At 46.9% G+C, this 14052-nt stretch overlaps 1 protein-coding gene across 4 annotated transcripts in view; it reads left to right on the top strand.

The window, feature by feature from the left end:
• The window catches only part of ZSWIM3 (zinc finger SWIM-type containing 3), a 21913-nt gene extending 7867 nt beyond the window's left edge, over positions 1–14046 (top strand). For 2 of the 4 annotated variants that reach the window (XM_055082254.1, XM_028483631.2), the window contains one exon: positions 9455–14046. In XM_055082254.1, coding sequence (XP_054938229.1) covers positions 9455–11378 — 1924 coding nt within the window. In that variant the 3' untranslated portion in view covers positions 11379–14046. The remainder of the gene's footprint in view (positions 1–9454) is intronic. The other 2 variants (XR_008616510.1, XR_008616509.1) reach the window with 2 other exon arrangements.
• The last annotated feature ends 6 nt before the right edge of the window (positions 14047–14052 follow it).

Raw genomic sequence — 14052 nt, 5'->3', positions numbered from 1 at the left:
GAGCATTCTTTCATGTGCTTCTTGGCCATCTGTATGTCTTCTTTGGAGAAATGTCTATTTAAGTCTTCTGCCCATTTTTTGATTGGGTTGTTTGCTTTTTTAATATTGAGCTGTATGAGCTGAACAAACATCTTGTGTGTACATATGCATCCTTTTTTTTTTTTAACACAGGTGGCTGCATACTATTCATACACATCATTCTGCACCTTTGCTTTTCTCACTTGTCAGCGTATTTTGGAGATTACTCCGCATCACTTATTCCATTGTATGAGCCCTTTAATTCATTGATTTTACCAATTGTTAACTGAAAATTTTCTCCATGCTAGTGTCTGAGACACAGTGTTGAAAAGATAAATTGAGTCCCTGCCCTCATGGAGCTTCCCCTCCAGTCAGGGAGACAAATATTGAACTCTAATCACAGAAATAATGATTTCTTTAAAATAGTTGTAACAGGGAATTCCTGGCTGTCCAGTGGTTAGAACTCCACGCTTTCACTGCCAAAGGCCCGGGTTTAATTTCTGGTCAGGGAACTAAGATCCTGAAAGCTGTGCAATGCAACCAAAAAATAAATAAAATAAAATAGTAGTAAGAGTGCCGAAGGAAAAGTCTAGGGTGCCAGGTGGGGAATGACAGGGACCTGTAGTCTGGTGGGTAGAGTCAGGGTGTTGGCTGACACTTAATACCAGTGTAGGTTCTTGATGAGGAGAAAACAGCCACAGTTTACAAAGCACATTCACCTCCTTCTCTGACTTGGTCCTCTGAATCTCCTTGTCAGAAGTAGGTTTTATTTCCATTAAATGAGTTAATACATGTAAAATGTGTACCGCAGGGCCTAGTACATAGAAAATATTCCATAAATAGTATTGCCATTATAATAATATTATTGTGCAGTTGGGGAAACAGCCAGGAGAAGTTGAATGTTAAGAGGACTGAAAGTTCTGCCTTTCTGCTTTATGTTAAGGCTCAGAGTTTCATTATGTAACTCTTTGAAGGCTGTTACCTCCTAGTTCCACATTCTTGAGCAAAAGGGAGGAGAGAGGCTGGATACAGTAAAGGCAAGGCCAGGGGCAGTGCCTGAGGTAGTCAAGACTTGGAAAGTAATATGAGAACCTGTAACAAAAAAAGCACCCTCCCGCCCAAAATCACCTGGTGGGAGCCAGGGAAGTCCAAATTTTTCATACAGTTACAGCCAAGAAAAATGAGAATGGGCAGAAAGGAGTGGGCAAGTAGAAGCAGGGAGTGGGGTAAGATTTCAAGAAACTATAAGAAAGCTTCAAGGTGTTAGAACTGAAGGTCAGACCCAGCCTGTTTATTGCCAGAGCTCTTAAGTCCCCTACTTAACCACTGGGTTGTAACAATGTTCCAGTATTGATTCATTCAACAAACTTCTAGTAAGAGGTAAGTGGTAAACAGGTTTACCCGCAGGCGTTGAGCTGGGGTAAAAAGATGAGTAAAGTGTGGGCTCTACCCTTGAGGATGATAATGTGCCGCAGCTCAGGCCTTTAGCACAGAGGGGTGACTGCTTGGTGGGATGTTGTAAAGGATCTTCTTGGATCATGTGTTGGATACTGGCTCTGTGCAGAGCACACTGACTTGGGCTTTTTTGCCCTGTTGTGGCCTCTCCCGTTGCGGAGCACAGGCTCTGGACGCGCGGGCTTCTCACCGTTGTGGCCTCTCCCGTTGCGGAGCACAGGCTCTGGACGCGCAGGCTCAGCGGCCATGGATCACGGGCCCAGCCGCTCCGCGGCATGTGGGATCCTCCCGGACCGGGGCACGAGCCCGTGTCCCCTGCATCGGCAGGCGGACTCTCAACCACTGGGCCACCAGGGAAGCCCAACTTGGGCTTTTTGAGTGATGTACGGATGTGTGGAATGAGCGCTTCTCTTGTGGGACTGGAGGGCAGGTGGGGGAAAAGTCTTCAGGGGATAATTTAGCAGAGCACAGTGTTTCCCGCAACTACTGGTGGTCAGGTGAGATGATTTTAATATTAAGTATTTATGTTACTATCTAAACATAAAGATCCTTATTAAATAAAGTGAGCTGATTTAAAGAAAACTATTTGAGGGGACTTCCCTGGAGGTCCAGTGGTTAAGACTCTGCACTTCCCTGGTCGGAGAACTGAGATCCCACATGCCGCGCAGTGCGGCCAAAAAAATAAAATAAGCCATTTGAAAATACTAATGCAGAGGTTACAGGATTGCCTATGGGAGATGTAAAGGGGGTTCACGATTCCTTGAAGTTCAGGAGAGGCTGGCATATCAGCTTAAAAAGTGAGAGCTCTGAAGTCAGAAAGACAGGCTTCCCTGGTGGTACAGTGCTTAAGAGTCCACCTGCCAATGCAGGGAACATGAGTTCGAGCCCTGGTCCGGGAAGATCCCACATGCCGCGGAGCAACTAAGCCCATGTGCTACAACTACTGAGCCTGTGCTCTAGAGCCTGCGAGCCACAACTACTGAGCCTGTGAGCCACAACTACTGAAGCCCGCGTGCCTAGAGCCCATGTTCCGCAACAAGAGAAGCCAACGCAGTGAGAAGCCCGTGCACCGCAATGAAGAGTAGCCCCCTGCTCACGGCAACTAGAGAAAGCCTGTGCACGGCAACAAAGACCCAACACAGCCAAAAATTAAAAAAAAATAATAATAATAGTAATATATATTTTTAAAAAAACAAAAAAAAAAGAAAGACAGGCTTTAACCCTGACCTTGGGCAAGACTTTTAATCTCCATGACACAGTTTCATCCTCTGTAAAATGAGGAGGATGTGGTGAAGATTAAATAAAATACATGTAGTTGCTGAAGCATAGTGCTCAGTAAATATTTGCCAAAGTCATAACTGTAGTACATGATGGAAAGTAGTAGGGTTTTTTTTTTTTCCTTAAATAAATAAATAAATAAACATTTATTTATTTAGGCTGCCCCGTGTCTTAGTTGCAGCATGCAGGATCATCATTGCAGCATGCGGGCTTCTTATTTGCAGCATGCGGGATCTAGTTCCCCGACCAGGGATGGAACCTGGGCCCCCTGCATGGGGCGCACAGTCTTACCCACTGGACCACCAGGGAAGCCTCGGTATTTTTTAAAAATTTAATTAATTTATTTATTTGGCTGCGTTGGGTCTTCGTTACTGCACGCGGGCTTTCTCTAGTTGCGTTGAGCGGGGGCTACTCTTCGTTGCGGTGTGCGGGCTTCTCATTGCGTTGGCTTCTCTTGTGGCGGAGCATGGGCTCTAGGCACGCGGGCTTCAGTAGTTATGGCTCACGGGCTCAGTAGTTGTGGCTCACGGGCTTAGTTGCTCCGCAGCACGTGAGATCTTCCCGGAGCAGGGTTCGAACCCGTGTCCCCTGCATTGGCAGGCAGATTCTTTTCTTAAAAAAATAAATTTTATTTTATTTATTCATTATTTTTGGCTGTGTTCGGTCTTTGTTGCTGCCTGCGGGCTTTCTCTAATTGTGGTGAGTGGGGGCTACCCTTCCTTGCGGTGCATGGGCTTCTCATTGCGGTGGCTTCTCTTGTTGCGGAGCACGGGCTCTAGGCGCATGGGCTTCAGTAGTTGTGGCTCGTGGGCTCTAGAGTGCAGCCTCAGTAGTTGTGGCACACGGGCTTAGTTGCTCCGCGGCATGTGGGACCTTCCCGGACCAGCGATTGAACCCGTGTCCCCTGCATTGGCAGGCGGATTCTTAACCACTGCGCTACCAGGGAAGTCCCTGGCAGGCGGATTCTTAACCGCTGCACCACCAGGGAAGTTCAAGCCCCGGTATTTTTAAGAGTCAGAAAAATGTGTTGTGGGAGGTACTACTAAATGACCCAAAGTCCCAACTGACTGAGAGATTCTGTGATTTTATGCCCAGTTTCCCTTCCCATATTTTTACATATGGCTGTTGTGTTTTTCTTTTTGTTATGTCTTTGGGGGATTGATAGTCTTCAAACCGTGAAGTATTCCAATGTCTCTCTCCATTGCTGTTCAGTTTAATAGCTACCTTTTTTGAATACTTTTTTGGAACATGTTCCAGACACTCTGCTGAGAACTTTACAGACATTGTTTTGTTTAATCCTCATCACACACTTTGAACTAAACCCTTGTTATCTGAGTTTTCATTTTTCCATGTATCACTAATCACAGGGCTCTGTAGGAAAGCACAAATCTTGCTAACAAACTAGCCACTTTTAAAATTAGTCACTACTTAGTCATTCCTTCCTGCTCATCCTACCGGTTCCATCAACATCTATGATAGTGAGTTTCTGGCAAATGAATAGATGTGGTAAACATAAGGATTATACAATGCAAATAAAACTGATTGCAAACTGAAAGAGCTGTAGGACTTGGTGAAGTCCCTAAAAGTATTGATAGAGAAATCCTTACATCACCTGCAGCCTTATGCCAGTTGACAAATGGAGAAGGGAAATCAGCAGGACAATGATATGTACAGATGTGAAAAGCACAGGATTTGCATAGCAAAAAATTAAATTAGGCCCTTGGGAAACGTGATAAAGCCCAGGAATGTTTTCGTAAAATTGACTCTTACATATTGCAAAAGGAAGACAGGAGATAAAGTATCAGAGTGTTTGGGGGAGATATACCAAGAAAAAAAAAAGTTGATGCTTTAAGTGGTTCTTTGATTATTCTAAGAATTGGCAGATAGCTGCCAATATAACTTAAATTTCATTAAATATAATATTTTCATAATTGTTGTCTCATTTTTTAAAAGATTGCTCAAATCTTTTTTCCCACTAATTTCCTGTGAAATGTGGTTTCTGGCGAAGTTTTTTTGGCTGTAATTAACCGAAAACTCTGACTCAAAATGCTTTATTTCTTAGCCCAGAGAAGGTGATTGTTTCAGCGGCCCAGGCTTTTTTCCCTTCCTTCCACTCTGCCATCCTCAGGTCTCAGCTTTGCCCTCAGGATGGCTCGCCACATGGCACAAATGTAGGAGTCACATCCAGAAGAAAATGCCTGCCTTGGTTTTCTGCAGATTTCCTATCATGTTTCTTTGTGCAGAATTGGGCCGGTGTCCATGGCCATTCCTAATGAGATAACCTTAATTAGCTTAGAGTAGCCCCGAAGCACTTAGCTATGTGGGAGAGGAATGGCAACCCGAATATAATTGGCCTTCAGTTAGGAAGGAAGGAAGGAGGAGGGGGCTAAGGGATGTTGGGTTGGCCACCAACCGATCCTGCTACAGCCTTTTTTTTTTTTTAATTTAAGAATAGTTGATGTACAATATTATATAAGTTACAGGTGTACAATATAGTGATTTACAATTTTCAAAGGTTTTACTCCTTTTATGCTTATTATAAAATATTGGCTATATTTCCCATGTTGTACAATATATCCTTGTAGCTTATTTATACATAATAGTTTGTACCACTTAATCCCCTACCCCCTATATTTTCCCTCCCCGCTTGCCTCTCCCCATTATTAACCACTAGTCTGTTCCCTATGTCTGTGAGACTACTTCTTTTTTGTTATATTCACTAGTTTGTTGTATTTTTTAGATTCCACATATAAGTGATATGATATAGTAGTTATCTTTCTCTGTCTGCCACAGCCTTTTAAATGAATTCACTTTTAGTGGTACTGATTATTCTTGGATCAGGTACTGATTATTCATAGATCAGTACTCTTGTTATTTCTATATTTATAGATAAGAATTGGAGGCTGAGAGGAAGTGAAGTGACTTGTCCAAGTTCACATTGCTAAGTGGTAAAGCTGGAATTTAAACTCAGATCTTCTGGCTCCAGAGTCTTGTTCCTAACTCAGGTTATGTTGTCTAAAATGGCTTGACTCCACCTGCAAAAATTCTGTTCATTGCTCAAGGTGCAATTTACATGCAACAAGGACACAAATCTTATGTGAAATTAATCAAAAGCTTTAGATCTGTTCCAATCCCTATAGTCAGGGTAAATCACTCTTTATTCAATTATAGGTATATTGCTTGTACCTCTATTTAACCATTCACTTAGTTTTGGCTTTACTGGCCATCTATGTAATAATATCTCTGCTCACTAGACTTTGAGAGTAGAGACTATCTAATTTGTCTCTGTAGCCTTCTGAGCGACTAGTATAGTGTTTGGTACATAGCCGGATTTAGTAAATGTTTGAAATTAAACAAAGGACTTGTCCAAAGTTATAGTTAGTAATAGTGCTAGGATAGAAGCCAAGTCACCTGACAGAACTCTCCCAGTGATCTTCCTAATGTGCTGCTCATGTTATAAGGAGAATTTTCTGTGTCATGCAATCACTCATTTAATGTTCATTCAGGATGTGTGTTCAGAGCACCTAGTCTGTGCCAGGTGCAGTGCCAGGCACTGGGAGTACACTGGGGGCACAGTCCAGGTAGAGAGTACATTGTACATGTACAGAGTACATCGAAAGGAAGCAAGACTGGCTGACTACCTTCTTCCAGATCCTGGCTGAGCACACTTGGATGTAAGCACTAAGGGAGATTCAGAAAAGTGTAAAACCCCATCCCTGTCTTGAAGAGAGTCTATGCTTTCACCTGGGAGATAGAAATAAATAAAGATTAAAATTACTACAGTGCTCAAAGAATTCTTACAAAAGATTTGTGTATTTCACTGTGTGTAAATTATACTCAATACCAGAGATTAAGGGAAGCAGGGGAATTCCCTGGCGTTCCGGTGGTTAGGACTCGGCACTTTCAGTGCTGAGGGCCCCGGTTCAATCCCTGGTCAGGGAACTAAGATCCTGCAAGGCGCATGGCGCAGCGAAAAACTTTTTAAATTAAAATTAAAAAAAAAAAAGATTAAGGGAAGCAGGAAAAAATAACAGAGGCTTTAACCTAGTACCCTTTTTTTTTTTTTTTTTTGGGCGGTACGCGGGCCTCTCATTGCCGCGGCCTCTCCCGTCACGGAGCAGGGGCTCCGGACGCGCAGGCTCAGCGGTCCAGCCGCTCCGGGGCACGAACCCGCATCGCCTGCATTGGCAGGCGGACTCTCAACCACTGCGCCACCAGGGAAGGCCAACCTAGTACCCTTTAAGTTTGACGTGCATGATGCATATCACGCACCAAACAAGGACAGGATGTTTAGAGATCTTTAAGGAAGTTATTGAACCTGAACAATCAAAGCGTTGAGGGTCAAGTTGAGGAGGGTAAAAATGAGAATTCAGAGAGGGAGAAGTATTTTGAAAGAAGACAGGCAGCATAATGGTTAACTACGTAGACTGTAGCCAAGCAGGCTTAGTTCAAATCCCAGGTCGTCCAGTTTTAGCTGGAGGATTAAATCCCATATTCTCATCCTTGAGAACCTCTTTAAGCCTGTTGCCCCATCTGTAAAATGTGGATGATAGAACCCTTTTCTTAGTGTAAAAGGATGCATGTAAGGGGCTTACATGTAGCCTGGCATATAATAATTCTTGATATATGTAATAGTGGGAAGAAAGAATTTAAAAGACTTGCCACACTGGATATAGACGTGGAGAAGGAGGAATTAAAAAGAATGCCAATGTCTCCACCCTGGGAGGTGCAGTCATTAACAGAACCAGCAAAGGTGGAAAGAGCTTTATGGTTGGCACTCACCAGTATCTTTTTTTTGGAAAAAAAGGTGGGTTAACAAGCATATACTATGAGTACATAAAGTCAATATAAAGTGATGAGCTAAGATCTATGCTAAGATGTTGAGCCAGCAGAAGGGTAGGGCCCAATCTGAGGGCTTGGGGGAGGCATCCTAGGAAAGATGGTAGTTGCACGTAGTCCTGAAGGATGAGTTAGCTCTGAGATGAAGACAGATGGGTAGGGCATTCCAGACAGAAAGACGACCCGAGCAAAGGCACAGAGGTGAGACACAGTGTAGTGAACATGGGAAGTAGTAGACAGTGTGTCTTTCTAGGGTACAATAAAACAAGACAGTTGGGGCAGTGGAAAACAGGCGGAAGAGTTAGGCAGAGGCTGCACCGCGGTCACCCCTCGCTGGCCTTGCTGTACTACTGGGCTGCTCCCTGAGCTAGGGACGGTGTTGCCGCCCCAGCACTGCGCACACCCCAAGTGCAGGCATTTTCAGCCTCAGGCCCCTCCGCCCTGTTATTTCAGGCGTGACATCCTATTTTTCTAAGCTTGCCCCACAGGATGAGCAAACAGGACCAGCTGGGCCAGAGTGTTTGGAAGGGGGTTGGTGAGATGCCCATGCTGTGTCATGTCATGCCAGGGGCTGAGATTTTTTTTTCCCCCACTTCCTGGATCTTTGGGTTAGGACACTCTCTGAGGAGGCAGGGGTGTGACCCGTCCCGCCCACCTGTGGTCCCTGAGTCATTCATCCAGCACATCTTTGACAAGCATCTGCTGAAGGAACAACAGTGGTGTTAGGTGCTTGGAATACACTGAGGACTGACTTGCTCTTGCCACTTGAAAACAACCCCATCCAATTGGAAAGACACTGCATAAATGCCCAAGAAGAGGTCACAAGGCTTAGGAGCTGTAGTAACAGTAGATGACTTTTATTTAGAATAAATGAAAGGCTGAACCAGGCTCTGGGCTAAATCTTAGGTCTGTGGCTTATTTAATTCTCATAACAACCCTAATTAATGTCATTTTATGATGAGGAGTTGTGCAGTTACTCTGCACACAGAGAGGTGAAGTAACTTGCCCAAGGTCAAACAGCTTCTGAGTGGTAGAGCCTGGATTCAAATCCAGAGAGTCAGCTTCCAGCATATCCACTGTTTAACCACTACCGCTACCCAGAAAATCTGCTAAGCCTTTTCCTTTAAATAAATGCTATGAATCTGAAGTAAGGAGCAATTACTGTGGCTTGAGGGCCTCCATAAAGGTTTCCTGGAGAAGGTGGGGCCTGGTTTGGGCCTTGAAGCATGGGTTGAATGAGGATAGGAAGGGGAAAAGAGCAGATATTCAATTTAATTACTGTTCTCCTTTGAATCAGCACTTTCAGCCTAGAAAGGCAAAGCTAGCAGGATCCTAAAGGTCATCTAGCCCAGGGGTTCTCACTCTCTTAGGATGTGGACATTTTTCTTTAAGTCAACGGTGAGCCCAGATCCCAGATACACCCTAACCCCTGAGGCCTCTTTTATTTTTGCTGCCTAGAGGAGAAGGCAGAGAAGGCAATGGCTCCCTAAAGGCAGGAGTGAGGGGCCACTCACATTACACAGTGAGTAACCAGCTCTGCTGCTGCCTCTTATCTATTTTCCCTTGTATCTTTGCCTCAGATCAAATTGTTGACAACTACAGTTGGGAAAATGAGAGTAAATAAAAGGAGTTGGGGCTTAGAACTTCTGTAGATGAACATGAAGGGTGTTTTAGTTGGATGGGGTCTTGAAGAAAGACCTGAATACTTTGGGACTGGAGAGAAAACGTAAACCTTTCCTACATCCTGTATTGCACTGTGGTCTCCTGGAACTGTATCAGCTGCTATTAGTCCCTGCAGGGCGTTGACTTGTAAGAGAAAGGGGGTGGTCAGCACCTTTTTCATTTTCACCTCTGCCTTCCCTAGATATGTGCAGGTGAAATTTGTCTGTATTCGGACCCAGTCAAACAGGAAGAGAACAGCAGCGGCGGCTATGTGCCCAGCATACTTGCTCCTGCAGTACAATGAGAAACTGGATAGACTATTTATCAGTGAACTCAACACACAGCACATACACGTTGACTCCAAAACTGCGGGTCCTAGAGGAGACGCCACTGGCAAATCTCAGAAGAAACTCCAGCCTGCACAGCCCACGATCAACAAAGACCTTGGCACAGCTGAGAAGTCCCCGGTTGAGCCATCATTTTGCTTAGATAAGGTCCAAACACCCTCAAAGCCAGAGCAGGAGGGCATCACTCCTTCTGACCTGGCCAAGATAGCCAAAGTGATGAAGAACTTTCTTAAGGTGGATGTGGGTTCCATGGCCTCCTTCAGTGTGGGCGGCAGCCAAGACCTGGACAGGCTCAGCTTCCAGAGCAGCAAGATGAGCAACCTCTTCATCCGCTTCCCTGAGAATCTCTTGCTGCACCGGGTGGAGAATGCCCAGGGCCACATCCTCTACGCTTTCTTGGTGGAGAGCAAGGAACGAGAGGGGCGGGTGGTACACTTTGCAGTGCTCAAGGCCGAGACAGCCACCTCCGTGGCCAAGATGCTGAGTATCTTTACAGAGTTCAACTCAGATTGGCCCAAGGTCAAGGTGGTCTTCGTGGACCCGTCCTTCCCTCATCGAGCCATCCTGCAGGAGATCTTCCCTGCCGCCCGCATCCTCCTCTCCATCTATCACACCACCCGACTCTTGGAGAAGAAGTTGCATCGTAGTTCAGCAGATCCATCCTTTAAAAGGCTCATGAAGGAAGCCCTGCGGGAGGCCGTGTTTGTCACTTCCGAGGACAGCCTGCAAAATCTCTGCCAGATGTCCCAAGCCCTGCTCGACGAGCAGCTCTTCAGCTTCCTTCAGGCCCACTGGTTCTCTTGTGAACTGCTGTGGTACATGCACGTCAGGAAGGGCCTGCACGCCTGTAACACCTACATGGACAGCCTGGACGTCGTCACCAGCAAGGTGTCGAGCCTCTTCCGGGAACAGCAGTCCCTGCTGGACTGCATCCTCCGCTTTGTGGATTACATAGACTTCTTCAACACCAAAGGCTTGAAGAACTTGCCCACTGCTCCCCCCAGGTTAAAGAGAGCCCGGTCAGCAAGCAAGGCACCAAAGTCCAAGAAGGCTTCTGGAATCTGCGGAGGGAGCCTCAGCAGGCTGCCCATGCAAGAGGCACAGCCAGAGCCACAGCAGGTGCAGGCGCCGCAGCAGCAGCCCCAGGGGCAGCCCTCCCAGGGCGGCATGCTAGACTCCTTACTCCAGAGTGGCTCCGATCTGGCCTACAAGCTATGCCACAATGAGTGGGCGGTGGCGCAGAACTCCACGCACCTGGTGGGCGTGGCTGGCTGCTCCGTGGACGTGCAGCTGCTAGAGGACTCCCACCAGGCGAGCAAAGACGGTTGCAGCTGCAGCTGCTCCTTTCAACAGCGGTACCGCCTGCCGTGCCGGCACGTTTTGGCCCTGCTGCACACCAGCCAGAGGCCCGTGGGCGAAGCCATGGTGTGCCGCCGGTGGCAGAAGAGGTACCAGCACCTCCTCGGGCCCAGCGGGGAGCTCCGGGACCCTGTCCTGCTGCCGAACGCAGGCCAGCCAGGGGAGAGAGGACGGAACGACATGATTCAGGACCTAAGCAGGGAGCTCGCGAACCTGCTGATGCAGAGCGAGGGACCAGAGCTGGAGGAGCGCTGTTCCACCTTGCGCAAGATTGTGGACATCTGGGCGGCCCCCTGCCAGCCTCCTGAGCTCAGTCAGCAGCCGGGGGACTTCAAGGATGTGGGCCGCCTCCCTTTCCTCTGGGGAAAGCAGGAGGAAGGGGAGGGACTCGCTCCTCCTGGAGCCACAATTCACGAATGAAGCACTTGCACTGGCGCAGTGGGCCACAGACCACTCTCCCTGGGAGTCTGAGAGCTCAAAGCGGGCAGGACATGCTAGGGGTCAGCGTTTTAACCAGTGTCTTCCTAGGTAGGGTGAGGAAAATTGTTCCAACAGGAAGAAGAAGAACCCCACTATGTGACAGTCCTTTGAATCTACCCCTTTTCTGCCCTACCTTTGATTTTCCTCGGGAGCCTCATTCATTGTTCAAGGCCAAAGTTATCTCCATGCTGAAGGGTCGTCCCTCGTTCTCCCTCAACCCCTGAATTTAGATCTTATTCACTACATAGAGATGAAACCCTGCCCCAGGTTAGGGTGAGATAAAACGGACCTGATAAAAGAGCCTGGTTTCAGGGACAAAAGGAAGGAGGGTCATCCTTGGCTGTTGCTGCTCTTTACAAAGAATTTGTTATTTGTACCTATTTTTATTCATATTAAAGTTTTTGTTTTGTTTTTGTTTTTTACATAAAATCAAAGAAGCAGGGGAAATGCGTTCTGCCTGAACAGGGAAGGAATCTGATGGGGGTTGTGGAACCAAACGGAGCCTGATGCCTCAGATTCACTGAGTAGCAATCAGCCCCTTACTTCACCCTCTTCCTGAAACCGAGCCTTCAACATTGATTTCAGGCTGCCTCATATTCTAGCAGGAAGAAGCCAGATAGATTGGGAGGGAAGAAACCTGGGTCTGAGACTTGACTGCCCTCAACTTGCTGGGAGACTGTGGGCAACTCCCTAATTTCTTTGACCCCAGTTTCCTCATCTGTAAAAATTGGTGTGTTGGCCTGTTCCAATTCCAATTTCCCCTCTAGATTCAATGCAGTTTTAAGCACCGACACAGGCTTTTGTTGTTGGTAGTTTGCAGTCTTAATCACCTAAAGCCTGGTAGCCACCCAGCTTTCCAAGAGCCATCCTCAGGGGAACCGAGGTCAAATGATGACCTTAACAGTCACAGCGCTGTGCTGGAGCTCGCCTGCAAAATACTGGAGGGGGTTGGGCTGGGCAACACCGGAGTTCAGCTCTCTCAGGATCTGGGTCTCTTTAATTCCAAGAGTTGGGCCCCTTGACCCCTGTTGGAGAGGCAGAATTTAAGACCTGGCCCTCAGTTTCCCCATAAGGCAGAAGACACTGTACCATTACATAGGCACCCCTTCCTACCTTCCTGGGGTTTTGTAATTTGACCAGAAAAAAAAAATCCGTGAAACACTGCTATTTATTTTTTCTTTTTTTGGCTTCGGAGGGAGTTTCCATAGTAACGCACCCTTCCTGTGCTCTTCCCACACGTGAGGCTCCAAAGTTTCAGCCTCAGTGCTCAGACTCGCCAGGATGCTAGTGTCTTCAGGCTTTCATTGGTGGCCGCCAGCCGGGCCCCTCGTAACTCTGGTAACGGCACCCTCCCACGAGTCGTCGGGCTACGGTTGGTCGGAGCGCCAAAGACCGGAAGCGAATTCCTCAGGCCGTTGGCCAGAGTCACGGCGAAGCTGGCGCCGCGGTTGGTGAGCCCAGAGGTCAGTCAGAGTCAGAGGCAGGGTCAAATAGGGAGAAATGGCGACGGGGCCAAGCTGTGGGTGAGTAATTTCTGAAGGGGTGGAGGTGTGAGGCAGCTGGTGACCGCAGTCACCATGACACAGCTCCCAAAGGGGTGGGAGGTTGACTTCTCTTCTGGCTCCGGCCAGACTCCGAATGGGAACGTCAGACATCCACATCCTCCCACCCGGGTTAGAGGTGAGAGGTCAGAGGCCACATCCTCTCTCTGTCTGGTTTGGGAACCTCAGGTACCGTGGAAAGCAGCCAGAATCCCGAGCCAAAGACTCAGCTTCCAGCTACTTATAGAGTAATGGTGGGCACGTCACTTAACCTCTTTGAGCCTCAGTTTCTCATCTGTAAAATGGAGAGAGTAACCCGGTTTGGGGGCTAAATAGAGGAAACATGTGAACATAGTATTGCAGTTAATAGAGGGATTTACGTAGAGGGAGAAGAGACTATGAACATTTGTTAACCCCGTTTTATGGTTGAGGGATTGAGGCTCAGAGAGGTCACTGACTTGCCCAAGATCACCCAGCAAGTTTGGGGCAATGGCAGTTCTCTTGTATATACCAGGACCAATGAAAGAATGGAGGCCAAGAAGTAATTTGTAAATATAAAGTGCAATACAAATATTTAAAATGCTCTTTAAGGGAAAAAAAAAAAAAAAAAAGGCAGCTCTGGCCTTCACACTCATTTAAATCTCATGGAACCAAATCTTTCCATGCTGGCTTCTTATCAATTAGCTCTCAGCTCCAAGTCATCCTCCCACCACCCCCTAGAGAGGACTTCACTGGTTACTTTGGCTGAAGTATCCTTCCCTCCTCCAGCTTACTATTACCCTGTTTTGTGGTCTTTGTAAGCTTCATTATCTGATATATCCTTGTTTGTTTACATGTTTATTGCATATCCCCCAGAACAGTGCTGATACATAGTATCAGCAATAAAATGTTGTCTGGATGTGTAGTTGAAGAGCCAAGCCCCTACTGCCTCCTTAAACCTCTGTTCCTCTCCATAGGCCCATCTTTGGAGCAAGATCTGGGAACTACAGTCCGGCCTCAAGCCTCAACTTAGTTGGAGCTTGAGAGAGAGTGAGAGCCTTCCATACAGCAGCCCCGCAGAGCAGATATTTTGA

This window comes from Physeter macrocephalus, unplaced genomic scaffold, assembly GCF_002837175.3.
Source record: "Physeter macrocephalus isolate SW-GA unplaced genomic scaffold, ASM283717v5 random_49, whole genome shotgun sequence".
Lineage (NCBI taxonomy): Eukaryota > Metazoa > Chordata > Mammalia > Artiodactyla > Physeteridae > Physeter > Physeter macrocephalus.
Note: the sequence above shows the minus strand (reverse complement) of the source record. Positions and strands in the feature narration are given on the sequence as shown.